At 40.8% G+C, this 26,813-nt stretch overlaps 1 protein-coding gene across 3 annotated transcripts in view; it reads right to left on the bottom strand.

The window, feature by feature from the left end:
- The window catches only part of luzp1 (leucine zipper protein 1), a 153,062-nt gene that overhangs the window by 23,718 nt on the left and 102,531 nt on the right, over positions 1–26,813 (bottom strand). The window contains exons 1-5 of one of the 3 annotated variants that reach the window (XM_057860226.1): positions 18,160–18,454; positions 14,741–15,070; positions 9,790–12,001; positions 5,133–5,716; positions 4,891–5,052 (exon numbers count right to left, since the gene is read on the bottom strand). In XM_057860226.1, coding sequence (XP_057716209.1) covers positions 4,891–5,052; positions 5,133–5,716; positions 9,790–12,001; positions 14,741–14,863 — 3,081 coding nt within the window. In that variant the 5' untranslated portion in view covers positions 14,864–15,070; positions 18,160–18,454. Of the gene's footprint in view, positions 1–4,890; positions 5,053–5,132; positions 5,717–9,789; positions 12,002–14,740; positions 15,071–18,024; positions 18,455–26,813 lie in introns of those variants that run through there. The other 2 variants (XM_057860225.1, XM_057860224.1) reach the window with 2 other exon arrangements.

The following is a 26,813-nucleotide window of genomic DNA, read 5'->3' as shown; positions in this document are numbered from 1 at the left end:
GCCAAGAAAAAGCAGAAAATGTCAAAAATGTGAGAGCATTTCAAGCTGGAGACCAAGGCAAACACTGCTTCATGTATTCTCTGTAAGACCGCGCTTGAATAACACTACAGCACGTCTTCAATGCTGCAGCCCCACCAAAGGCACCCGTTTACTCCGAGAGTGGAGGCGCGATACTGGGTTATGTTAAAAATGACAGGTTGTTTGCATGTTATGTGTTTTGGATCCCCCTGGTGGCGAGTTATTCTTTGTTATTTTTCTGATTTTGCATATTTTTGGCCGCCCAAAAAAGCTAGGACCTATGTTCACAAAGGAAGGAAAATAAAAGGAAGAGAAAGTTTTTGGTCCCACCAACTCGGGACGGGCATCATTACTGTTCTAACCAGACTATCTGCAGTAGTACCCATTCTTCAAGTCACACCAGCCCCAGCGCTATTTTACATGGTCCTTCGAGCCGGATGGATAAATACTGCAGACAAATGTCCACCCAAGATGACTACAACAGACCTAAATGCTCAATTCAACTTCCAATTTACCAAAAACACTATGGAGTCATGCGAGAAAGCAAAGAGGAATAATCAGAAAATAAAGATTCTTCTGAAAATGGCTCATCAGAAGAAGAAAAAATTGTCTCCTGCATTGCCGATGAACAATCAGCAGAAACACTAAGTATGCGGGAAGCAGTGCAAACATGTAACGATTAATTCGGAAGGGGCATCATTACTGTTCTTACCGGACTATCTGCAGTGGTATCCATTCTTCAAGTCACACTAGCTCAACGCTATTTTACAGTTACTGTACCTTGCTAATGTAACGTTAGTGCTTCGGAGGGCTAGGTTTCTATTAATTATGACTACTGTCGATGTGTGGCTAAGGTGTCTTTCATGCAGGCTTTTGCAGGCTAATCACACTTGAGATGCAATTGTTGGCTGTTTTCAACAATGTACATCTGAAATAAAGACATCGATTGTCTAAAAAATGGTTCAATATTAGGGGAAATGTCTTGTTTTCGCATTTATATTTATAATTGCTCTTTACCTAAAAAAAAAAAAAAAAAAAAAAAAAAGGTTTTATCTGTTTACTCGATTAATCGATGGAATTTTCAGTAAAATACTCGATTACTAAAATATTTGATAACTGCAGCCCTACTTCCAAGGTCTGAATAGCCAATTATACAACGATTGGCGTTAGACTTTAAGTTCCTATCGCTTTATTCCTGTGCTTGACTTTATTAAGCAATTGAGAGAGAGAAGTCCCTTTGACAAAAAAGCTTTGGAGAACAAAAGTCATCCCACACAGATTTTGAGTCCATTGATCACATGACCAGGGAGTTTTTGCGCTATAATAAAGTTTATAATTTTTATGATTTTTGTGTAACTTTGGCGTCAGCATTTACCCAACTTTACGGCGTGCACCAACCCGAAACACGAATACCCCAACCAGAAACATGAATAAACCCAAATCAACAACACTGACAACTTACACATTTTAAATTTTTTTCGGGAAACAAACAGAGGCAGGCCCACGAGAGTGCCCCGCGCCTCGGCCAAGCTTTCGTGTCTTCCTCTTACTGCCCTCTGTAAGTCTCCCCCGGCTCAGTTGTTGTGGCAAGAATTTTAGAAGTAAAAGAGATGACTAAGGCAATAACGGCTAACAATTTTCAAGCTAAACCGTAGTTATGACAATATTATTTTCTCCGTTGTCATGTGGATGAATTATCATGTTATGTTCATACCATAAGTTTCATACTCGTTAACGTTTCTCGAACTTGTCAGGATATGTGGGCATTAATCTGCAGACCACACATTAAACGTTGTTTTTTGTTTCATCGTAGCCGGGCCAATTCCAGCGGTCTCGCTACTAGGGCTAAAACTCCCTCCCTCTTCTTTTCATATTAGATTTCGCTTTCCCTCAACTCCTCCGGTGACTTTCTCTTTCTTGAGTGGTCTTTATTGTTCCCCGGTGCTTAGCAGGTGCTAGGGGTTTCAGAAACATGTCTTGTATTTACATGACAGGGATTTCGTTTGTGTCAATCGGAAACTATCAGTCAGAACGAACCAAATTCACGTGTGGAGTCCCTCAAGGGTCAATTCTTGGACCACTCTTATTTAACATCTATATGCTTCCGTTTGCTCAGATAATGGAACAGTATGACATCTCCTATCACGCCTATGCAGATGACACACAACTGTACATTTCTGTGTCCCCACATGATTATAGTCCTTTAGTCTCCCTGATTAAATGCATTCATCAAATCAATGAATGGATGTGCCAGAATTTTCTCCAGTTAAATGTGGAGAAGACAGAGGTGATCATTTTTGGGCCAAAAATGGAAAGGTCAAAGATAAGCAGGCAACTTAGCACAATGTCACTTACAGCTACAAATCAAGTCAGAAACCTTGGCGTAATTATTGACTCAGACCTAAAATTTGATAGCCATAAAGTCCGTCACTAAATCCGCTTATTACCACCCAAAAAATATAACCAGAATTAAGGGGCTTCTGACTCAACAAGACATGGAAAAACTTATGCATGCATTCATTTTCAGCAGATTGGACTATTGCAACGGTATATTTACAGGTCTTGATAAAAAATCAGTCAGGAAGCTGCAGCTAGTACAGAATGCTGCAGCCAGATTCCTCACAAATACAAGGAAGCTGGACCACATTACACCGGTTTTGAAATCGCTACACTGGCTTCCAGTGAGTCAAAGGATAGACAATAAAATACTACTGCTCGTCTACAAAACACTTAATGGCCTTGGATCAAAATACATGCTTGACTTGTTAGATTCCTATGAGACATCTAGACCCCGAAGGTCGTTTGGAACCGGTCTTCTGCATGTTCCAAGAACAAGAACCAAGCAGGGTGAGGCAGCATTTAGTTATTATGCTCCTCACCTCTGGAACAAGTTACCTGAACATCTGAAGTATGCTTAAACTGTTAGCTCTTTTAAATCAGGGCTAAAAACGCTTTTGTTTAGTACTGCATATCCATAACTGGCAATATCTTTCAATCTACCTGCTTTCTATTCCTCTTGTGCTTATCTCCATTGCTGATTTCAATTATTATTATTAGTAGTAGTTTTTGTTTTATTTTTAGTTTTGTTTGATTTTTATTTATTTATTTTTATTCTATTTGTGATCAAATGCGATCTTTTGTCTTGGTTTTTACGTTGTATTGATTTAAATGTGATTTTTATGATCTTCATGTGATGTAAAGCACTTTGAATTGCCTTGTGTTGAACTGTGCTATATAAATAAATTTGCCTTGCCTTGCAGTATAACGTTAGGTGAGTACTGAGATACTGACAATCAATCAGCAGCAGTAATCAGGTTGCGCACGTTCACATGGGAGTGAGCGAGTGAATGAGGTGTGTTGACACCCTACGGAGAACAATGGCTGCTGCATAGATTGTAAAGGTTGAGTTTGATCGAGATAGCGTAACATTATCAAAACACGGTACCACTAGGAATTAATGTGAAGTAAGATAAAAAAAAAAAAAAAAAAAATCTACATATTTTTGGGGGCCCCGCCAAGCCAGCGTTCTGGTGGCCCTCACGGTTTTAAAACTACGTCCGGGCCACCGGGTCATTTATACTGTCTGCCCCTGGGTTCTAAACCACTCAAGTAAGGAATTCATTCAAATTCTAACATTGCCCCAACAGATATCAAGGCTCTGTGTATATCTGCTTCTATTTTCAAACAAAACTACCTTCAGGTGAGTCGCATGTTTGTTTTGTTTCGCACGTTTCGGGTAGAATGAACAACCCGATGTCTTTTGTGCTATTGTCCCTGTGCTAGTGAATTGTTCATTTAAATCCTACCTAACCATTTGGAGATACCTATTTTGAAGATTTACTGCACCAACCCACAACTGGCAAGCTTTTCAAAAATACAATCCAGAGGTTCTAGGTACAGTTGGAGAACCTATGAATAACCGCAAGTATTGCCTCATTTACACAAACTTTCAAGTTGAACTTCGTCTCAGTGCGATTCATTATCTATGATTGGCAGCATCGTAATGCGATTTTAAACCAAAACACCATAATTGTGTAGGCTTTTGACTGTTTGAGGTTTGGAAAGTGTTGTTTTGAATGACTCGAGGTTCGGTGAGAGGTTTTCTCCTTGACCTCTGTGTTTCCACAAGGGACTGGCTAGCCAGTGAGTAATTCCTCCCAGACTTAAATAAGCTACAATGTAAAATATTTTTGTGCTGAAAGATTTGAATGTACCGTTTTCTCTGTTACAATCAGTGTTCGCGACATTACATACAACATCCATAAAAGGATAAGCCTCCTTACTTATCTTCAATGAAATATTTGGACGCATTGGACAAAAAGTTATGACTCATTCTCGCCCTGTTCATGCTTTCTTAGTATTCATTAAAGCAAAGAACACTAGGTTCTTTCCTAGCACAGCTAGTTGATCAATCAGCCAAAATGATTTATATTGAAGCTTTGGGGCCCCCTTGAAAAGAAGTTGCTTTCACCTTTTGGTAAGAAACATTTGCAGTCTTGAAATGTACAAAATCCACATCCTACGTTGACTAGACACACAAATAAAATGCAAAAATGAATAGCAGTTGAGGCCTATTTACACGCTGACGACTGAATAGCTTACACAACAACTTGCATCACGTGACTTATGCTTTAGGTTTCACAGCTTCTCTGCGTAGGCTGTGCGACAGTTGACGTGCATTCGACATCTTTTTTTTACTGTGTAGCAAATGCACAGTGATTGGTCCATTTAGTGACATGTGTGATGACGACGTACCCATGTTTCCCACTTTGCTTAAACAAAAATAGGGCTCTGCGTTTCTTTACCTTCGCCGAACCCCTTAGACTACCACACCGAACCCCAGGTTAAAAACCACTGATCTAGCAGCTGTACCTGTGATCGTTGAGAGTAGGCGCGGTTCCAGGACTGAGAGGTGACAGGTGCATGAGGCACAGTCCTTCCCAGGGCTCCAGCTTCCAGGGACACAGACTTTGCAGTTCCACCACGATGGAGCACTGATTCCTCAGGTTCTTTGTCAATGGCCCGCATGTATATCTGCAAAAGCAGAAAGAAATCATTAAACACCAACTTTCTTCTTATTTTAATGTTGTCCTTTTCAGTTCATATTGTCTTACATCGTCAGAGGTTGGCTTGGCTCCCCTTGCAGCAGACACAATCCCATCAGTCCTCAGTCCATGGCTCTGAGATTCCTCAGAGACGACCGTTGTTGCCAGATACGCTTTCCATGTTTTTGAGGTTTCCAGCTCATCCTCAGAACCCCTATCCGTAATCCCCCTAACCCCCGCTCTTCGTCTACTCTTCTCATCAGATGCAACGCTTTTGTTCTTCCAGGTGCTTCTCATAGTTACATTCTTCGTGTCTGGTAAATGTTCTTCCTGGGAGTGCTGCCTATGATTTTGGTTTTGCCAGCTGGTGTAGGTGGTGGGACTAGTCGATCTTTCGAAGGCCGAATCCATGTCGTTGTGGTCAGCAGAGTTGGTGTCTGGTGATTTGTGGCTTAAGTTGCTGCGTTGGTAGCCTGTGTGCCTCGTGGCTTTCTCCACTCGGGAGGTGCTGTGGAGCCTGGACTTGGATGAGTAATCATTGTGGTTATCTGCTCCATAGTCCTGGTCATGACTTGGCCGCTTTGTGATATCGCTCTTCGGGATGGAGATTTCGTAAGGGATTGAGACACTGCCAAGGTGTTCACTACTAGGGCCTGTTCAATGAAAGAGTACAAAATAATGACACATCAAAACACAGAACACATGCATAGAGGGGTCAAAAAAAGTATTTCTTGTTATGTTAAAATATACACTTAAAGTGCCTGTGACACGAAAAAAAGCATGTTTATTTCATATTACAGGCGGTATTTTATGCTCCTGAATGAAATGGACCACTTGGATGTGTGCAGAAGTGATCCATTCATTTATTCAATTTTTTTAATCCCGTGCTACGAAAATGAGAGACTTCCAGCTAAGGTCTCAAATTGAGGAAGAAGGCGAATGTGACGAGTTAACTATTGTATCCAAAAGGACTGCGGATCCAGCTGATTTTGTGGATTAATATGTTTATTTCTCGCGTCACGCCAGCCCATTGTGCTGCAGACTTTTGTTGCTACACCAGGGAGAGTAGTGTGAGCCTTTGTGGCTTTCAAAAAGATCCTGTTCACTGCGAAGAATGTGCAAAACAAGTATGGAGCGACCATTGGACGGACGAGGAAGTAAGTAAGGCTAGGTTCATACTACAGGTCTTAAAGTGATCCTCTGATTTTAATACATGTAGACTCTAATAAAGCACAATTGTTCTCTTGTACTAAAATATGTTGTTAGAAACACATAAAATGTTAAATCAATGGCAATATTTTATAATATTTAGTCCATATTTTGACCGTTACTTGGCGCCATGGTTTGCGGGCTCGCAGTGATGACGTAATTGGTATCTTTCCGAATGTGTAGCGTGTTCAACAATTGCTTATTGCTGCCTAAACTCGCGAAGTAAAATACCACAATGTGCTGCTTTTGGATGCAATTTCCAGTTAAATGGAAAAAAGGGGAGTGAAGTGAGTGGTCAAGGTGGAATTATTATTTTTAGTGAATAAATGTGCATTAAGTGGAAGCTTCTCCCCCTTTTTGGTCCCTGTATGCATGTATCCTACCCACCAAGCATTACAACTGGCGAACATTTTTCCTGGATCCTCAGTCAAGTAAGGGTCCCATCGAGTCTGCAATAATGGTTTTGGATCCGTCCATTTATTTTTATTCGTCGGTCCCACAGCGGCTTTTTGGATCAGTCTATTTTGTGGAATCGACAGCCTAATCGCGGCTGCGATATTGCCATAAGATCGGTCTAATTCCTGGATCTTCGAGTGAGTAAAAAACACGGATTTGGATTAGTATTGCTATCTTTTTTGTTGACTATTCTTCGTGGGAGTCTTCCCCAAATCATACTAAATAATTAAAGCACTATGGCACGCTACAGTGACGACAGTGACTCTGACGTGGACCTTACAACAATGTTGGGAGTTCGTCAAGGAATGCGTGTTTGCGTACTTCTGAGCTCCCGAGTTAAGAGTGGTCAAGGTGGAATTATCATTTTTGTGAATACATGTGCATAAGTGGAAGCTTCTCCCCTTTCTGGTACTTTTATACACGTATCCTAGCTACCACGCGTTACAATGTACAAGACCTGGATTACACAAGGTGTGCACTTTGGCCTGTACTGTATGTAAAGCACACGACAGCTCTGGATGCTAACAATCTACATAATTATATTGGGAAAACGTTTGAAAACGCAATATATGCCTACCTTGAATATCTGCTAATAAAACCGGAGTTCCCGAATCCCAACAGCATGCACTCTCGCTCCCAACCGGAGTTACCAACAGGACTCTCTCGCATCACCAGTTTTGCCCAACTTTTGTCTTATCAGGTATTTGCTGCACGCATTTTTCCCTGAAACTTGTCTTGTGAACAACCGACAGTGCTGTCCTGCTCTTCACTTTTCAGATCTGGTTCAAATAGGAAGGGTAGAACTGACGACATGTTGGGAAAGCTAACGAGTGACAAGCTGGAATTTCGGCAATCGGGGCCAGTGACGTCACGCACTGCGATATAACAAGAATGGCGACCTATCACTTAAAATAATTTTACAAACTTTATTGAAACAAAAACATTAAGAGAGGTTTTAATATCAAATTATTATAACTCATACTAACATTTATGTTTTAAGAATCACTTGTCTTAAAAATAGAGGATCCCTTTAATGCACGAATATGTGTTTTTCCGAATTGAGTCAGGCATTAACCTGATGGTCTGAACAGGACAAGTCGCATTGAAGTGGACCATTTCAAATCAGATCTGAGTCACTTTCGTATGTGGTACAAATCCGATCTGGGCCACATTTTTTCAGAACGTGACTGGCGGTCTGAACTGTCAAGACTCCCAAATCGGAATTAATGCAGCAATTACGTCAGCAAAGAGCAAGAGGCACGGAGGACGGCAGCCATGTAGGCATTAGTGCCTAGCATGAACTCTTGCTTTTAAGCACGAAGCGGATCACAGTCATTACAATTTTCGATTTTCATTCTCTGCGCCGAATGAGCAATATTTCATTATTGCACACATGGTCGAGTCGGGGAAAACTGACGCACCCACGTTATTTCACGCACACACGTCAAGGCTCATGTGTGTGCGTGTATGCTTTCTATCAGTCCATATAAACTTTGAATATAAGACTAAACGGGGATTATTAATGTCTGTTATTTGTGTCCTCTTTTTGGAAATCAAAATATTATCACTCTGGAATGACATACAGCTAGCATGTGTAATTTGTTTTGATGCCTCTGCGCATGCGTGATATTTGAACGGTCTCATTGGACAAAGGCAGTCTGAACGGGCACGCCAAAAAATAGATATGGCAAAAAATTGGATTTGTGCATTGAGACCTGTAGTATGAACCTAGCGTAAGCTATGTGTTTTATATTATGTCAAATAGTGGGCACACGTTTTGGTAAGGAGGCTGTTTGCATTTTGTGGGTGACAAAGCTCTCTGTCCACCGAGAAGATGCGATTGTGTAGAGACTTCCACCCCTCTTGGCGCTCTTCGTGTGCCCGCCGAGAGAGCGTTATCCTCGGCTAGGGCCCGGGCAGCCAAGCGCTCAGACGTCGGCCGATTTGTCCACAGAGAATGTGCCATTTTCGGTGTTCATTCCCCTGCTACGTTCCCGGTGATGAGCACTGCCTGCCTGCTGGGCCGCAGCAGGGGAACGATGAGCCGAAACTTGCTTGCCGCCGAGGGGTGGCCGATCGGTGAAGACAACTAACCATGTATGACAGAAGTCGGGTAGGTTTTGGGTGATTTTTCATGTTCGAAAGATCAGGAAGAGACTTGGAAGAGCCGCTCGGTTCGGGTTAGCATGTAGCTTAGCTACCAGACTCCTCTTTTGCTGACACTTTCCTCCTCCTTGTTGTACAGCGTGTTCAGAAATGTTTGACCCCATTTCGTAGGCCAATAATTTTGACCATTTTCGTTGGAATGACCTCAAATTTTCACAGCTTGTGTGGAAACCTTTCAAGTTTTTGAGTGTAAAGTTTGGCATTTCTATCTTTTCAGGTTAAGAAATGCCGTTCACTTCAAAAGAAAAGACATTTTGCATGTTAGAGTATGCTTGGACTCAGTCACCGAAGACAGTGCAGCGTGCCTTCTTCACAAATTTTGCAAAGAAGGCACCAACTACAAAACAAATTAGGTCTTGGCACCAAAAATCTCAAGACATTTCCGCGAGTTTGGCACGAGCTCGAATACCGACTCGACGTGTGCAGAGTCACAGGCGGCGCACATATTGAACATTAATGAAAATCTGTTATAGAACCAACAAATATTTGTACATTTCTTGGTAAATTTAACCTATAACATTCAACATAAAGTGTATTTAGTTTCATTAAGGTCCAAGATTTCCGAGATATGGGCATTTAGAATGGGGTCAACCATTTTGGAACACCCTGTATATAGTCGAAACGTCTCAAAATACGATTTTGCTTCCAATAATATTGCTATTGAAGATTTTTTGTCACAGGCACTTTAACTTACAAGTTCATATTGTTCAGTGACTATAATAACTAAAGTGGCTGTATTTTTTTCCTCCATACAAATAAACACAGTTTTTCTCTAGAGAAGCCTAAAAAAACACCACTAAAAAACAACACAAGTTTTAAATTTGAAATGTCAGAACATGGTGATCTGAAAATCTGCACGAATGTAACCGAATGATTTAAATAACAGACAACTTACTTATGAGAAAGTTACTGGTAGATGTGTGGCGTTCCTTGGTGGACAAGGGCTCACTGGATACACTGCTGCTGCGGCTGCTGGTTCTGGAAGAGCTAGCGTCGTTGGGATAGAATGTTATACTGCTGGTCATTTTATTGGTGTTGGTCAAAATGGGTTTGGTGGATATTCTGGGCTTGCCATTAGCTGACAAGGGTTCTGAAATCATCATTTCTTTCTTGTCGATTTCAATAATAGCAGGTTTGATGACAGCCTTTGACGTCCGGGCTTCACGCGGGCTGAGAACCCGCTGAACTTCAAGCCCAGATGAAGTGTTACCAGTACCTCTGTTGTGGAGCTCTTCATCGAATGAGCTCCTGGAGGAAGAACCCTCTGAATGAGAGTCCTTGATATGGGAATATCTAGAATATCTAGAGGTTGCAGTCCAACTGCTCTGGGTTGTAGTAGTCATTTCATTTACAGTCTCTGGTTCTGAGGGCCTTGAGCCGGTAGACTCGGTTTCTGAAGCAGAGGAATGACCTTCAGACCCCTGGTCATTTGGCAGCAGTTGATTGACATTGGATCTGTACGCTTTGTATGATCCATTAGCCTTCGACAGGCTGGAGGTGACAGACATTGAATCTTGAGATGGATCTATTGATTCCTGGTCTGAGGTGAGCTCTGTGTCCTTCTCTGGTCCAGTGGTATTGCTGTCAGGTACAACATCTGAGTTGTTTGATTCACTGTCACTGCCTCCGTATATTTTAGAAATCTTTCCTACTGTGCTCTTTTTGGTCTCCCCGTCACTCTGCCTGTGAGTTGTTCTAAGGGGCTTCTGGTCGTTAGCCGCTGGGGGATAGCGACTGAGAACAGACACCTTTTTAAATTCGCTGGAGGGTGTATTTAAAGGACTATACGTGGCTCCCTTGTATGCTCTTTCTTCAGTTCCTCTGCTCGTCTCTTTTATTCCATTATCTGATGAAACAAGAGTATTTGGGGTTTTAGGTATCCTCCTACTTCTATGTGCAGGACTGACAGTTCTCTTGACGGACGTTGCAGAACTTTCCTCTGAGTTGCTAAACTCTTTCATCCTCAGTTTGTTTTCTCTCTTGTGCTGTGGAGACAGATCCCTGATCCTGTGCTTAGGCGAGCTCGGCTCTGTGACAGATGCAGCACTACGAAACTTGGGCTTCTCTTGCCTGAAACCTCCTTTTACAATCTCTTCATTCTCAGCTTTGCCATTCTCCAGATGCTTGGCAGGGCTGTTGGGGCAGATGTTAGCACTTCCGTTGCCTTGCTTATCCACACTGCTGGATCCGTTTCCTCCGATCCCACCTTTACTGCACAGCTGCGTCTTGAGCTGTTCCACCTGCTCGCTTAGCTGGCGAGTCCGATTGCGTTCCATCTGGAACTTTTCGTGAAGCTCACCATTTTTTGACTCAGATTTTTTCAAGTCATCCTCTACAATCTCCAGCTGTTTGAGGCGGTTTTTCAGCCGTTCCACTTCCTGTGTCAACTCCTTTACTTTGTTGTCCTCCTCAGGTGAGCCTGCAAGGCCACTGTTCTTCTGATTCTCCGATTTATTCAGCAGGCCAAAGTTGTAATCGAGGCCTTTCTTACGCCCAGCTAAATTACCAGTGTGGATACCAGTGGAAGACAGCTCCTCTTCAATTCTTGACCTCATGAAGTCTGCACGACCAGGGTCTACAGACATACCAAGGCGCTCTAGTTTCTCTGTGAGCTTTAGAATGATCTTCTCATCTTCTCTTTGTTTCTCTCGTACCCTCTTATGCTCATTCTCAAAGGTCTGGCAGAATCCCTTTAGCTTTTCAAGGTCCGCTGCTAAAGCTTGCTCTGCTTTGTCCAGTTTTCCCTCAGATCCCTCCATTTCCTTTAGACGAGCTTTGAGGGCCTCCAACTCGGTTGAGAGCTTCCTGGTTAAGTTTTTCTCTTCATTGAGGCTGAGGCAGAGCTGGCTACAGTCTGATTTGCTTTTCCCAAAGGCTTCTTCCAGTTTTTCCAGTTCTGACATCCTCCGCTGTAAATGTTCAATCTCAGCCTTCAGCTCCATTGTTAGGTTTTCTTCCTCCTCCAGTTTCTCTCGGACTGTACGGCAGAGGTCTTCTGCTTTGCGTACTTCCTCATCTTTACCTTGGATTTTCAAGAGTCGTTTCCTCAGGGCTTCGACATCAGCAAGCAAGGATGAATTGCTGCCTTCTGCTTGGATGATCTTGTCCTGTAGGGGAGAGTTTACACATTGACTACATTATTTCTCTGTGTATGTGTGTTCTGTAGGGGTGTAACGGTACACAAAAATCTCGGTTCGGTACGTACCTCGGTTTTGAGGTCACGGTTCAGTTAATTTTCGGTACAGTATGAAAACAAAATGCAAAATATAAATGTGCTAGTTGTTTATTACACACCTTTGTGCTTTCTACAATAGGAACGTTAGCCTATTCAAAGCTAGAATTCTGCTCAAAAAGTAGCGGGTATTTAAAGATAATCCAACAACAATTTGCCTTTCAGACCCCGTGTATTGGTCAGCTTTCTTTCTGAAAAAAAGAAGAAAAAAGAAGTCCTGTGCTAAAGAAAAAAGCAATCCCAATGACAAAGTTTTTAACATGTATTTTATAAATGAAATGCCTCAATGAATCATTTTTTTTTTCTTATGAACGGTTTTCAAAAGCTTTATTGGTGAATTTTCTCAAGTTAAAGTGCCACACAGAAAGTAATACATTTATTTGTGTAAGAAGGATCTGTGTATTATTCTTATTATTTAATTAAAGTGTTTTAGCTCATTTCAATTGATTTTATTTAACCCTTTAACACCTAAGCTTATTTTGGCCGAATTTGCATGGATTTGATGTTGCCTTTATAGTTCAAAGAAAAAAATGTTTACAATGGCCAAGTTGGGTCCCTTTTTTCAGGACACCTTGAACTTCATGTCCAAACTGTTGTTTTCTTCACTGACCAATTATAATCCACATTTTGGACCCAAAAAGACAAAAAAATCCCAAAAGCTTTTTTCAGAATTTGTAATGTTGATGTCCCATTGACAACCAAACATGCTCGACCAACCGTTTTGAAGCTTGATAATATTTATTCAACTTGTTAGGATAAACATTCAATAGAAAAAAATAAGATTGAATAGTTTTATGTTTGACAATTCAACACAAACATTTTTGGCCTTTAGACATACTATGGTCAAAACAGGTTATATACAGTGCAAAATAGTGAAAAAAAAGATTATGTATATCATCTAACACACAAAGGGTTTGGAGGATATCTTTTTTGAAGTTAGGTGTTTTACCTTATCAAAAGTATATACGTACATGCAATCAAGCTTCTCGAACACACATCAACATAAAATTGAAAAGATTACAGTGAAGAAAAAAATAAATATAACATTGAAAAAAAGTATTTTAGAAAATATTGACAAGTAGTTCAGTTCAATTGCAATTTTTCGAGAGAGAATTTTTCAGGCATGCAACCCAATCAAGTTTTTTTTTTTTTTTTTTCGCACTCAATAAAGCTTCTTGAACAGGTCACAGAGCTGCGTCACACACAATGTCACGCAGCCTACTCTTTCGCCGTTTGCGCGCTGCTGTCACTTCTACTCGCCGAGACGGCGACTCATCCAAAGAAAACAACGACAAATACGGCTCATATTCTTCCTTGGGTTAATGAAATAATGCATTATTTTGCGCTAAATGTAGTTTTAGATTCATTCTGCACGTTTCAAAGGCGCTCACTCAAACCAACCTAGCGTTGTTCGCTTCGCATGCCTCGCTTTCATTAGTTGGCGCCTTGCTCGGAAATTTATAAAAAAAATATCACATTCGGTTCGTCCTTCTTGACATCACCACGGCTCTTGGGATATGTAGTCTTTTGTGCTGCTTTCGGTTTTGAAAAAGGACAAGAAATTATGGAAATATGGAGATAGATACATGGTCCATGCAGCGTTTTAATGCATATTTATGAGTGCAATAAAAATATAAAATTCAAATGACATTATCTCCTGTTTTTCTTGGTCGATTGACTTCAAACAAAAACTGGTGTGGACATCAACTTCCGCACTTTCAAATGAGACCAACCAGCGGCACGTGGGTGACATAATTACAGCGTGACGAAGCTTCAAAGACGATATGCGTAAACGCGTCGCTGACGTTAAAGGGTTAAATGGGCTTTTATTTATTTTATTATGTGTTTATATTTTACAAATCTGATGTAGTATTAATTTATATTGTATATTTTATGTTGTATAACTTTAGTTCCTATGTGAATATTAGTTCCTACTTGTTTTGTTGTGGTAGGAGCGTTTTGTATTGAACACGGGGCCGTGTTGGTTATTATCATAGCAGAGAAGACAGCAGTAAATCAACAAAGACAAGTCAACTGTGCCCCGATCTACCACTCAAGAGATCTGATGGACTCAAAAAATGGGTTACGATTGCATATTAGTTTGAAAATCGACCGGATCCACCGTATTTTTACACGAGTGACCTCCGGTCTGCCCGATCCTAGCTACCAGTAGTAGTATTGACGCAGGAGGGTCGCGTCTCGCGTCAAATAATAAACTCTGCCGTTCTTTTTGCGTGCGTCGTGTTGAGCCGCTTCTGGGACGCGTCTAACACGCGGCCGCACTGCAACTGGTGTGCATCGGCTGATTGACTTTAATGCCCGTGTTTCACTGCGTTCTCACGCCGTTGACGTTTTTGGGTTATACTGTCCTACCGTGTTGGTCCTCCTTATAGTAGAGAAGACGGAGTAAATATAATCTACACAAAGAAACTGTAACCCGATCGACTCACAGCCTCGAAAAGTAAGGGTTACATTACGCCAGAAACCCGTTCGGTACGCCTCCGTTCCAAACCGAGCACCACGTACCGAAACGGTTCAATACAAATACTTGTCCCGTTACACCCTTAGTGTTCTGCAAAAAAAATTCTTATTTTAAAAGACAACCATTACTAACCTGAATGTCGAGCAACTCATCTTCGGACTTCTGCAGCTTATTAGTAGCTTCCTCCAATTCATCAAGCCGTCTACTAAGACTTTGTAGCTTGTGCCGCAGGTGGCGATGTGTCATGTCAGACATGGCTACCACGTCTATTTTATTGCGTTCCTAGCGTCTTGGGTTTTCTTCAGGTTATTTGAGCATTTGCAGAGGTCCACATTTGTATTGTGATGATATCAAGTCAAGCTCGATGTGAGACAAATGCCCGACTTGAAATTGGCTGGAATCTGTGATCTTTTAAGATGTTAAATGTCCGTCAGCTTGACATTTGGAAGATAATTCCGTCATCTAAAGGAGGGCGAGATGAAAAAGTGCTTTAGTCAATGGTAGTATAATAATCAGGGCGCACACACATAAGAAAATTCCTTCCATTCCATCTGTTATTACAAGTGAGAGTGAAGTGAGTTAGGCACACACACTGTAATAATATAGTGCTTATTTTCTCCTTTGTTATTGAACCACCATGTTGAGTGTTCACCTTGCTTTGTCCTTTCATAGGACTGTGGCAGGGGATGGGGGTTCTTCAATGTGCTAGTGTGGATGGGGGTTTGGACATGCCTGTACAAGTTGCTCCTACACACGCTACTGACACATACACAAGCACACACAGTTTCTCTGCTGCTAACATTGATTTCTGCTCGCCTGCACGATTCTGCTGACAGTGGCATTTCTCAATAACACTGAGCAGAGAGGAGTTATATTGTAAAGAGCAAACACACCCATCCCCACAGCGTCAACATTGCAGTTTATAAACAGTGATACACACATTGTGGTAACGTTGTCAAGACTCAAGTCTGTCTCTGTGAAAAACTGCAAAGACAATGAATACATCAACAGGCTAAGCCACCACAAGATTAATTAATGGTGCATTATGCTATAAAGTAATTAACATCCATGTCCTGGGGCAATAATGGCACTTTTATGATAAAAACATTTAAGTAACTGTTCTTCAGAACCCAGTAAAAAATCAAGGGCTGCAGCAATCGAATAAAACATTTGTTGTTTTTTTTAGGTAAAGTGCAATTATAAATATACATGAGAAAACAAGACATTTCACTTAATATTGAACCACTTTCAGACAATCTATGTCTTTATTTTCGATGTACAGTGGGGCAAATAAGTATATAGTCAACCACCAATTGTGCAAGTTCTCCTACTTGAAAAGATTAGAGAGGCCTGTAATTGTCAACATGGGTAAACCTCAACCATGAGAGACAGAATGTCTTTCACTTCGCATCTAGTTCCATATACATGTGATATCTTTACCTAAAAAAAAAAAGTAATCAGGATTTTATTAGGTAATGACTAGGGTTGTTCCGATCATGTTTTTTTGCTCCCGATCTGCTCCCGATCGTTTTAGTTTGAGTATCTGCCGATCCCGATATTTCCCGATCTGATTGCTTTTTTTTTGCTCCCGATTCAATTCCAATCATTCCCGATAATTTTTCCCTATCATATACATTTTGGCAATGCATTAAGAAAAAAAATGAATAAAACTCGGACGAATATATACATTCAACATACAGTACATAGGTACTGTATTTGTTTATTATGATAATAATTCCTCAAGATGGCATTTACATTATTAACTTTCTGTGAGAGAGATCCATGTACAGAAAGACTAGACTTAAATATTGCCATCTAGTGTATTTGTTGAGCTTTCAGTAAATGATACTGTAGCCATTTAACTGTTCTGCCCAAACGCATGATGGGAAGTGCAACCATGACTGTGCGTAGTGGTACCAATTGATATATCTTCTCTGCGTTGGGAAATAACATAGGGTGTTCAGAAAAAGATCAAGTACTACCTTTCTTCCCCACATTGCTTCCCACGATATTTCTAATCGTTAGGAGAGGGATTGTAAGGCTTTAGCCAATTAAAAAAAGGCTCCAAAGGCTGCCAAAATTCACTGTACTCATTTTACGCTGCCTTTTAACTCTATAAACTGTATGGGTAAAACGGCGCCATTATAGATTGAACGCGACAATGCGTGAGTGGCTCGTGCAGCGCATGCGTTAATTGCGTTAAGTATTGTAACGTGATAAATGTAAAAAATATTAATTCTCGCCATGATCGCGATACATTTGATAACCCTACCTTAAGCTTAAACTAAAGACTCTGGATGAGTGTAACACATTATGTCTGTAACGTTAAATACAATTAGAAAACGATTTAATTAAAAAAATATATATATATATATTAAAAAAAGGCATGTGCCATATTTTTTTGCCGATTCCGATACTTTGAAAATGACGTGATCGGACCCGATCGATCGGCATCACATCTCTAGTAACGACTTTGAATTTTTTGATGCCGCTGCTCATGGAGATTCATGTATATGCCTATTGGAGGTGCCCGTTTTGGTTTTAGGTCGCTAGCGGATTTGGTTTTGAAAATATTTTAATTCGACGTTTCCCGTCTGCTGATAGTGAAGTCTGTGATCGAATATACTTTGTAATTTTGTGTTAGAAAAGTGTCAGATGCGCTGACATCCCCACTCTCCAAGCATGACACCGATTAGTAGCACACAAAAGGCCGCCAGTCAGCAGAACTTCCATAAATCAAACAGTCTAAGCTTTTGTCTCATGCATGATTCAGGTGGTGGGCTATCCTACTCCAATTACCCCCCGTATTCTCTCTTTCATTTTGCTAAGCAGGCGCCGCTATTGACCATCAGCCTGAGGGTGGGATAGAACATCTGCACACATCATCACTTATCAACCCCTCCCAAACCTCCGCTTTGTGTCTTCCCTCAACCCGTGTTCAAAGGGTGAAAACCACTACAAATAAAGACTACCAGTTTGATGTTGTTTTTAATATGGTTAACGCTTTCAAAAAAAGATCCAACACTGCAGTAAACAGATCGTGAGACACGTCGAATTGCCTACATGGTTTACTCCCGAATTACTTTATATACTTTCCATTGTTTGATTTGGCGAGTGGAAAAATGTACTCACCGCACAATTTATTAAACATCTTGTTGAACACAAAACCAAAGACTTTGAAAAGTCAATCTGGCACCGATTAGGTTCCTGAAAGCACAAAGGCGAGCTCAAAGTGGCGTGATGAAGAAAGTCTTTTATTCTAATTATTCCGCACTTTCATGAGGTCTGGCAGTTTAAACGAGCGGCAATCGGCCGAGCGCGAGAGAGGAAATAACAGTGGACGGCGGATTTAAAGACAAAGGTGGAAACGGTTGGACGGTGGAGAGTGCTAGCCAAGTGACATGAAAAAAACCTACACTCATGCGCTGACTGATGTGTATAGTATGTCCGCTGGTCAGTGGGAAATAAACTTGGATCCTCTGACTATAACCAGAAGTAAGCAACATTCTAATCTTAGCTTCAGGAAAATGTAAACACCAAAAGATAATTACCTTTACCCTGGGATAAAAGTCTCCTAAGGTTACCTCTGATACGCTTTGATGATCACCCAACAATGACATGCCCCTGAGGTCACGCAACTTAGAAGTCTGCCAATGTTTGAATGATAAAAGTGGACCACTGCCATGAATGTCAATATTTTCATGTTTCTTTTTTTTCCAGCAACACTCTATATATCAGGAACAGCTTTAACAGAGAACAAAAAAAAAAATTCAAAGACTCCAGCAAGGCGCTAAAGGTATAGCCTACTGTAATGTTCGCACTATAAGTGGCGCCTGACTATAAGCCGCCACTCACAAAATTTGGCACGAAAACGGCATTTGTTCATAGATAAGCCGCACTGGACTATAAGCCGCAGCTGTCCTCACTGTATTATGGGATATTTACACCAAAAGATATTAACCGGCAGTGTTGTCAGTAACGCGTTACTGTAATCTGATTACTTTCTTCAGTAACGAGTAATCTAACGCGTTCATTTTTCCAAGCCAGTAATCTGATTAAAGTTAGTTTCCCTAGTGCCTGTGCGTTACTATTTTGTTTTTGCCTCATAATGTATGTAGAATGAAGAATACTGTGGTCATATACGAAGAGCATTTCTCATCAAGGGAAAAAAAAACGGGTCACGTGTAATACGATGCTGTATGAGCGCTGTCTCCCACGGCCGTCAACAACATAGCATTCTGACGAGGCAGCGAGGCTAACAGTGAAAGGCAGGATATATACCGCAAATGGATGCCTTTGCTCACTGGAAATACAGCCATTACTTCACGTTTCTGTCCAGTAAAGATGACAAAAATATCTCTGTGCGTTGCAAACTTTATGCTGGCTGAAAAAGACTGTCAGCCGCTAAAAACTCTACATCCAATTCAACAAGGAAGCACTTGGAATTACAGCACAACGCGACGAAACTCGAAACCTTCAGGTAACAAGACAGCCAGCACTTCTACAGTTTGTAACCAGCCTTTATGCGCATTTTATTGTCAGTGTTTGTAACCATAGGCGGAGTTTTACTTTTGTGGGGCTGGGGGCAAAGCATGTTGATGACTGAAACAAAAGTCAAAAGTTTGGACACATCTAAACATTTTTACGTTTTATATATTTTCACTACTATTGTAAATCCTCTCTGAATACATCAAAACGATGAACGAACATGTGAATTGGCAAAAAAAAAGTGAAATAACTGAACAGTTTTTATATCCTACATTCTTCAAAGTATCCACCTTTGAGGTGTCGCCAAACTTTTGGCCAATACTGTATATATACATATATATAAAACTGTTCAAGGTCAGTTGTTGTTGGTTGTGTTTGAAAGCTTAGGTTTACAGAAATTCTAAATATCCATCCTGCCTCCACAGGTGTAGTTTTGGCTTAGCAAAGCAAAAGATAGTCTCTTAGGTGGTAGTCACATGATCTGCTCGAAAAAATATTTTGACCCATTATGAAATACGTTGTAGGATTCTTGTTCATTAATGTTTGTTGTTTGTTTTATTGCTTTACAACTTCTTTAGACAATATTCTAACAGCTAGGTCTTTATTTTAAAGGGGAAGTTCAGAATTGTTGACATTAGGCTTTATCTTGGAGTTAGCGGGGGTTTATTTAGTCGTTGGAGTTGATTTGAACAAATTCCGTGCAGTTTGTCAGTTATGTTAGTTTCAGGGCTCCGGGGTGGCTAAGCTAGCGCGAGTCAATGGTGGTTGAAATCAACTCCATCAACTAATTAAACCCCCGCTAACTCAAAGATTAAGCCTTACGTGAAAAATTCAATTACATGTGATGACATTTTGTTGTTGTCATTTTTATGTTGAGGTAGCAAAAGGAGAAAAATTGGTAAAAAGTAACTGATAAGTTACCTTTAAAGTAACTTAGTTACTTTGATAATAAAGTAATCAGTAAAGTAACTAGATTACTTTTTTGAGGTGTAATCAGTAATCAGTAATTAAATTACTTTTTTAAGTAATCTGTGACAACACTGTTAACCGGTAACACTGTATTTGACAGCGGCATCATACGACTGTCGTAATACCAAATGAACCACCATGAAACTTTGACCCAATTGGCTGCAAAGCTTCACTTCTTCAAGAAGCTTCATTTGGCCATCACTGCTCCCTTGGGAGAGACCGTCGACCTCTGCTGCCACCTGCTGCCAACACTGTTGTTGTCCAACATGCCGCCTTGCAAGCATTACAGTGCTACAGATGTAAATAACAATAAAAATTCATGTTCTGTGCCAATTATTTCTTCAGTTCCTGTTCCAGTTGTTTCATTAATTGCTAGTTATGGTATTTAGTAGCACTATATTTGACAGTGGCGCTATAAGATTGTCATTAGACAATCATAATTATGACATGACACTGTCATGAGCATTAATGAATGCTTATAACAGATGTCATTTAGTGTTATCCGACAAATTATCTCACTTTTGAATGGATGTAAAAGATCCAAGATGGACATAAATGGAGTTAGTGACATAATTTGCCGGATGACACTTAATGACATAAGCATTTAGTAAATGCCCATGATAGTGTCATGTTATAATTATGACAGTCCTATGACACCGCTGTCAAATAAAGTGTTACCTTTTGGGGCTGAAAATACAAAAATTTGGAAACGCCTTCCAGAGTGGAAATCTTGACAACGCTTTCACGTCGTCACCGCCTAAACAGCTCGACAACGCAAAAGTCGATTTATAATTGAACCGTAGCCTCTGAATCGTAATCCAATCGTTAGGTGCCCAAAGATTCCCACCTCTACTAATTACAGAAACTCATGTATTACTCTGCCAGATGCGCTTCGCCATGTTGTTATCTAACCAGGAAGAAAGAGGAAACCGCAGAAGGGAAGGGCTACATGCAGGAATCAAGTTTTGGTGGTACTGCCACCTACACATTGGGAATGCACACTACATTGGCAAATTAAAGGTTTCATGAACTTTTGCACTTCCGTGAGCACCTCACATAATGGTGGTGTAAACATAGAATTAAAATAATGGCAAAACACCACATTAAGTAAGATGGTTGTATAAACGTGGCCTCCGTTGTAGTTAGAATTTGGACTTTTATTGTTTATTTATACATTTTATCACTTCAGGTGAGAACTGAGAATATCAGTGTGCTATTATTTTTACTCATAAGACTTCCAATAGTTTGAAAATGGTTAAAAAAAAATCATAATCTAAAATGACCAAGACGACGTGGCAGGTTCAATTGTACAATTCAAGGACATTTTTGTTGTGGGGCACATGAGTTTTAATAGTTTGCCTTAGACTTATAGTCTATTCCAAGGTCTGATTAATGAACCAGAAATGCAAGGTCATGGTTGACCACAATTTAGCTCAACATCTTTTGGGAAAGTAGGTGAAAGCTACTTGGTGTCCCTTTATTCTACTTCTTGGGGAAGTTGATAGGTCCTTGAAATCTGAAAAAAGTAGGGTTGGATGAACTGCACAAATATGAACATGTCACTTGAAGTAAGACATCCACTGCACAAGCTCTTGTCTCAGTGTGCCTTTTCTTTCACTGCAGGCATCATTTCCTCCTTTCCTCACTCTCCATCTCTCCCCAGCATCTCTCACTGACACGCACACCAGCACGGCCGAGGGGGCGCTTTTTATGGGCAGCGGCGCGTGCAAAACGACTCTGGCAAGGGCCCACCTCTTCCAAACCAATCAACATACCTGAAGCATGATTATCACGGGACCGGGCCCTCATTAGCTGCATTCATGACGGGAGAAAAATTAACTCATTGGCTGCCATTGACAGCATTAGACGTCCAGCGACATCAATTTCACCGAAAGATAAGTATTCACAGACCGACCCTCCCAGTTCAAATGAATTGGATGTCTATTGTCTATAGTTGTCAAATGCAGCCAATGAGTTAATAATAAAATCACATTTTTTCCCTAACCAACAAAAATTTATTTCCTTTTTTGTTTATCAACCATTTTAATCGGACAACATATACAGTGATGAGCAGAGGTATTTGCACCCCTTGTGATTTTGCAAGTTCACCCAATTAGAAAACAGGCAAAGATTTGAAATTTCAATCATAGATGCATTTCTAACATAATCTGAAAAAATAAACCCTAAAACTAACATTGTATGATTTTAAAAATTATTTATTTGTAATTTACTAACTTTCATAAGTATTTGTACCCCTAAAAAAAAGTACTAAGATTTAGTGCTGAAGCCTTTGATTGCAGTTACAGAGGTCAGACGCTTTCTGTAGTTCTTCACCAGGTTTGCAGATATGGAAACAGGGATTTTGGCCCATTCCTCCACACAAATCTTCTCCAGATCTGTGAGGTTTCTGGGCTGTCGTTGAGAAACACCAAGTTTCAGCTCCATCCAAAGATTTTCTATTGAATTGAGGTCTGGAGACTCGCTCGGCCACTCCAGAACCTTGCCGAGAACCTTTGCCGAAAAGTAGCCCCAAAGCATGAGGTTTCCACCCCCATACTTCACAGTGGGGATGGTGTTCTTGGGATTGTACTCGTTCTTCTTTTTCCTCCACACACGACGAGTAAAGTTTGCACCAAAAAATTCTACTTGGGTCTCATCTGATCACATGACCCCCTCTGCATCATTCAGATGGTCCCTGGCAAACTTCAGACATTCTGAGCAATGCATGATTTTAAACCATTACACTGTAGGGTTTTACAGATAGTAGCCTTTGAAACTGTGCATACAGCTCTCTTCAGGTCATTGACCAGCTCCTGCCGTGTAGTTGTAGGCTGAGCCCTCACTTTTCTCATCATGAGTGACGCCCCACGCAGGACTGTCAACAGACTTGCAGGGACCCGGGGACAAGAGACCATTATAGGGCCCCACCCCACCCCACCCCTGCCACCGGCTTGTCACGACACCATACGCAGTACTTTTAACGCTTTGCAAGCAATGGCGGTGTAAATTTTCAAATTATTTAATTTGAGATGGACAGTTAAATTTTAACAGACCGTGTGATGTGACACAATATAAACAAACAATTTCCATCTATTGTCCCATGTAAGCTAGCTACATTACAATACAATACAACTGAGAGTGCTATGCCTGCCTGCTGAGCAACAAAACGGTATTCATTAGAGGTGTGCGAAATTTCCGATTCTTAGATTATTCACGATTCGGCCGTGCAAGATTCGAGAAAGATTCACAAACATCCAAATTCCGATTATTGAAATATGTCAAGTAAAGCGGAACTAAAACACAGCGCGATCTTCGGGACGCAATGAGGAACGGACCGCATTACGTCCCGAGAGCAAAACATCATGCTTGTCATTACCCGCCTAATGACAATGCTCAACTCACGGCTCTGGCTCAACTCATGCCGCTAGATAAAAAAAACAATAATACCTGACTGCTGCCGACAGCCGCTACAAGCTACGTCCATATTATGTTACGGCAGATAATAGATATCATATGTATACAGAACTAGATACAAAATGACAGACTCATTGTCTAAGTACCAAACGCCAGCTGCACTGGTGACCCCAAAAAAAAAAAAAAAACTGTTTGGTCGCACTGCTTTTTAGGAGAGAGGGTGAGAGGCTATATCAGCATGAAGCAGAAAAACCAAGTCTTCCAAAACATAGCTTTTCAAGTCTGGTGAAAATTCTTCTAGTTTTAATTTCGCAATATATATCGCAAAAATCCCCAAAAATCACAATGTCAGTTTTTTCCTAATATCGTTCAGCCCTTGTACAAATACTTATGAACCCCAGTACATTACAAATAAAAATCATAAAATGTGATTTCTTGATTTTTTTTTTTTTAAGATTATGTCTCTATGAGTTGAAATGCATCTATGATTGAAATTTCTAGCCTCTACCTATTTTCTAAGTGGGTGAACTTGCAAAATCACAAAGGGGTGCAAATACTTCTGCTCCTCACTGTATAATACACATGTTGGCAATGTAAAAACGGTTGGAGGAGGAACTTTGACATCGTAGACATTCTACAGCCGTATTGTCAAGTCAGTTTACGGACGAGCACACCACGCTTAGGCCTGTCGCGATAACAAATTTTAGTGTGCGATAATTATTCTCATAAATTATTGCGATATGCGATATTATTGCGCCCCCCCAATTTTTTAAACCAATTTACAATAACACAGTGAGAACACAGTATATATTAATAGATCAAGTACACCCATTTAAACGCGATAAATATTTACTCTTAAATTCAAAAATACTTTTTAAATCACAACTAAAAACAATAGACATTAGACCATGCCTCTTAAGTAAAAAAACAACAATATTGATACCGCACAGAAACACAGAATAAATAAAATGTTTAAAAAAAAAAATAATTGCATTTTATAACTTAAGCATTTAGGCAAATGAAAACTTTTCCCGTCATAGCTTCTGCAATGGTGTTCGATAGGGATGCAACGATGCAGTTAAGTGATGCTTCGGTACGATTTTTGATACGGGGGACATGATTTTCGATCCTATTTAGTACATTTAATGCTCTGTAAAAAAAATAACAATTATAATTTTGTTTGGTTTTTTTTTTTTTTTTTTTTTTGGCTAACGAGCAAAAATTAAATTGCCATCATATAAACATGCATTTTAGTGCATAATATTTATGTGCTCACTTCTTACTGATCTGAAAAAAATTTGAATAAAAGTGCTGAGAACAATCTTTACTGTTTGTAAAGTGAGGCAGGGCACACTGTTGCTTGCTACAGCTCTCTTAGCAGCTAGGTTTACTACATGAGCAAGAAATCCTATTTGTGGTCCGTATCCGTCTGTGTCACGTACTGAATTAACAATATTTGCAACATTATCTTGATTTGGCCTTCTTAACTTTCATTCAGTCATGACAGTTTAGAATTCACCGATGTAGTATATGGACTACGTGTCCCATAATCACACTGGGCTCACGTAGCCAATGGCATTGGACGTAGCACATCTAGTTTGCCATTTCATGATCTCTAGTGTGTGTGCGCATTAAAAAAGTTAGCAAGCGCCGCTGAAGTCACGTCTGCTCATTTCTACACAACACCAGCATATGACAATCGACTTTCATAAACAGGACGAGGTTGAATCACAGCGCTCTTAACTTCATTCAGCTGTTCGTTGTCAAAGCGAGGTTGTTCGTAGCAGCCAAGTCGGTAAAAATGTTTTGGCGGACTTAGTTGTAAATATCCGGCGTTGTGCCGAAAAATAGCCGCCCGGCGAGAAATGTCACTCCTGACGGGAGCGCCCACACGTCAACAACACCGGCACGCCATAGATGGTCCACAGTCACTCCGGAGCATTGACGCGGCCGGTATATGTTGAACAATAGGATATAATGGGAACGATTGGCTCCGGCGCTAGTTTTTGCCGGACCTGGAACGAAGATGCATTTTGCGCAGTTGGTAACGAGGAATCCGAACTTTTAACAGCATGTCTTCCGCACACGCGCATGCACGTGCACGCGAGGCGATAAATCACAGCGGAAAAATTACCGCCTTCATTTTTATTTATCGCGCGATAAATGGAATTATTGCATATTGCGACAGGCTTAAGGCTACGTTCATACTACAGGTCTTAATGCACGAATCCGATTTTTTGTCATATCTGTTTTTTTGGCGTGCCTGTTCAGACTGCCTTTGTCCATTGAGACTGTTCAAGTATTACGCATGCGCACTAATTCGCAGTCCGACAAGCGCTGAGCAAGACGACCCGCATGCGCAGAAGCATCAAAACAAATGACCACACATGCTGGCTGTCAACCGTCATTCCAGGGATATCATATTTTGCTTTTTAAAAAGAGGACACAAATAACAGACATAAATAATCCCTGTTTAGGCTTATATTCAAAGTTTATATGGATCGATAAGCATGCACGCACTGTCCGTGCACGTCACACATACGTACGGGCAGTTTGCCCTGACTCTCGGCCGTGTAGGCAATGCTGAAATATTGCTCACTTGGAGCAGAGAGAAAACTGAGCATTCTCAGGCTTATCCTCAACCCATTTTTATTTTTTATGACTGTTGTCTAGTCTGACTCTTCCTAAAAAGCCGTGTTCACTGCAAGCTAGGCGCTAATAACGCACAGCTGCATTGCTACGGTCACGTCTCTCTCGCTATTTGATGACGTAATGGCTGCATGAAATCCGATTTGGGAGAGTGGACAGTACAGACCGCCGCGACAGTCTGGAAAAATGTGGCCCAGATCGGATTTGAACCACATTAGAAAGTGACCCAGATCGGATTTGAAATGGTCCAGTTCTATGCGACTTGTCACGTTCAGACCGTCAAGTTAATGCCTCACTCGAGTCGGAAAAAAACGAAAAAATCGGATTCGTGCACTAAGACCTGTAGTATGAACGTAGCCATATAGACTAGACATGTGCCGGTTACCGGTTTCACGGTTTACCGTGGTGTGAAAACGTCGCGGTTTCAAAACCACTAAAATTTTCCGTCAGACCGTAGTACGGTATTCGCCATTTTTCATGTGTCAAAAATGCAGCCAGAAGTGGCGTGGCGCGGAAGCGCTCACCCCCTCCCGTTTGTTGCTGTGTGTGAAAGTGACTATCAGCTAAACAGCCAGCAAACCCTAAACAAATACTCCAAACATAAGGCGTTCTTTTCTTCAATTTATTGAGCTCTCAAATCGTGGTAAGTGGAACATACAAAATGAATACATTTAAAACGTACAAT

The sequence above is a fragment of the Corythoichthys intestinalis genome, chromosome 15 (genome assembly GCF_030265065.1).
Source record: "Corythoichthys intestinalis isolate RoL2023-P3 chromosome 15, ASM3026506v1, whole genome shotgun sequence".
Classification (NCBI taxonomy): domain Eukaryota; kingdom Metazoa; phylum Chordata; class Actinopteri; order Syngnathiformes; family Syngnathidae; genus Corythoichthys; species Corythoichthys intestinalis.
Note: the sequence above shows the minus strand (reverse complement) of the source record. Positions and strands in the feature narration are given on the sequence as shown.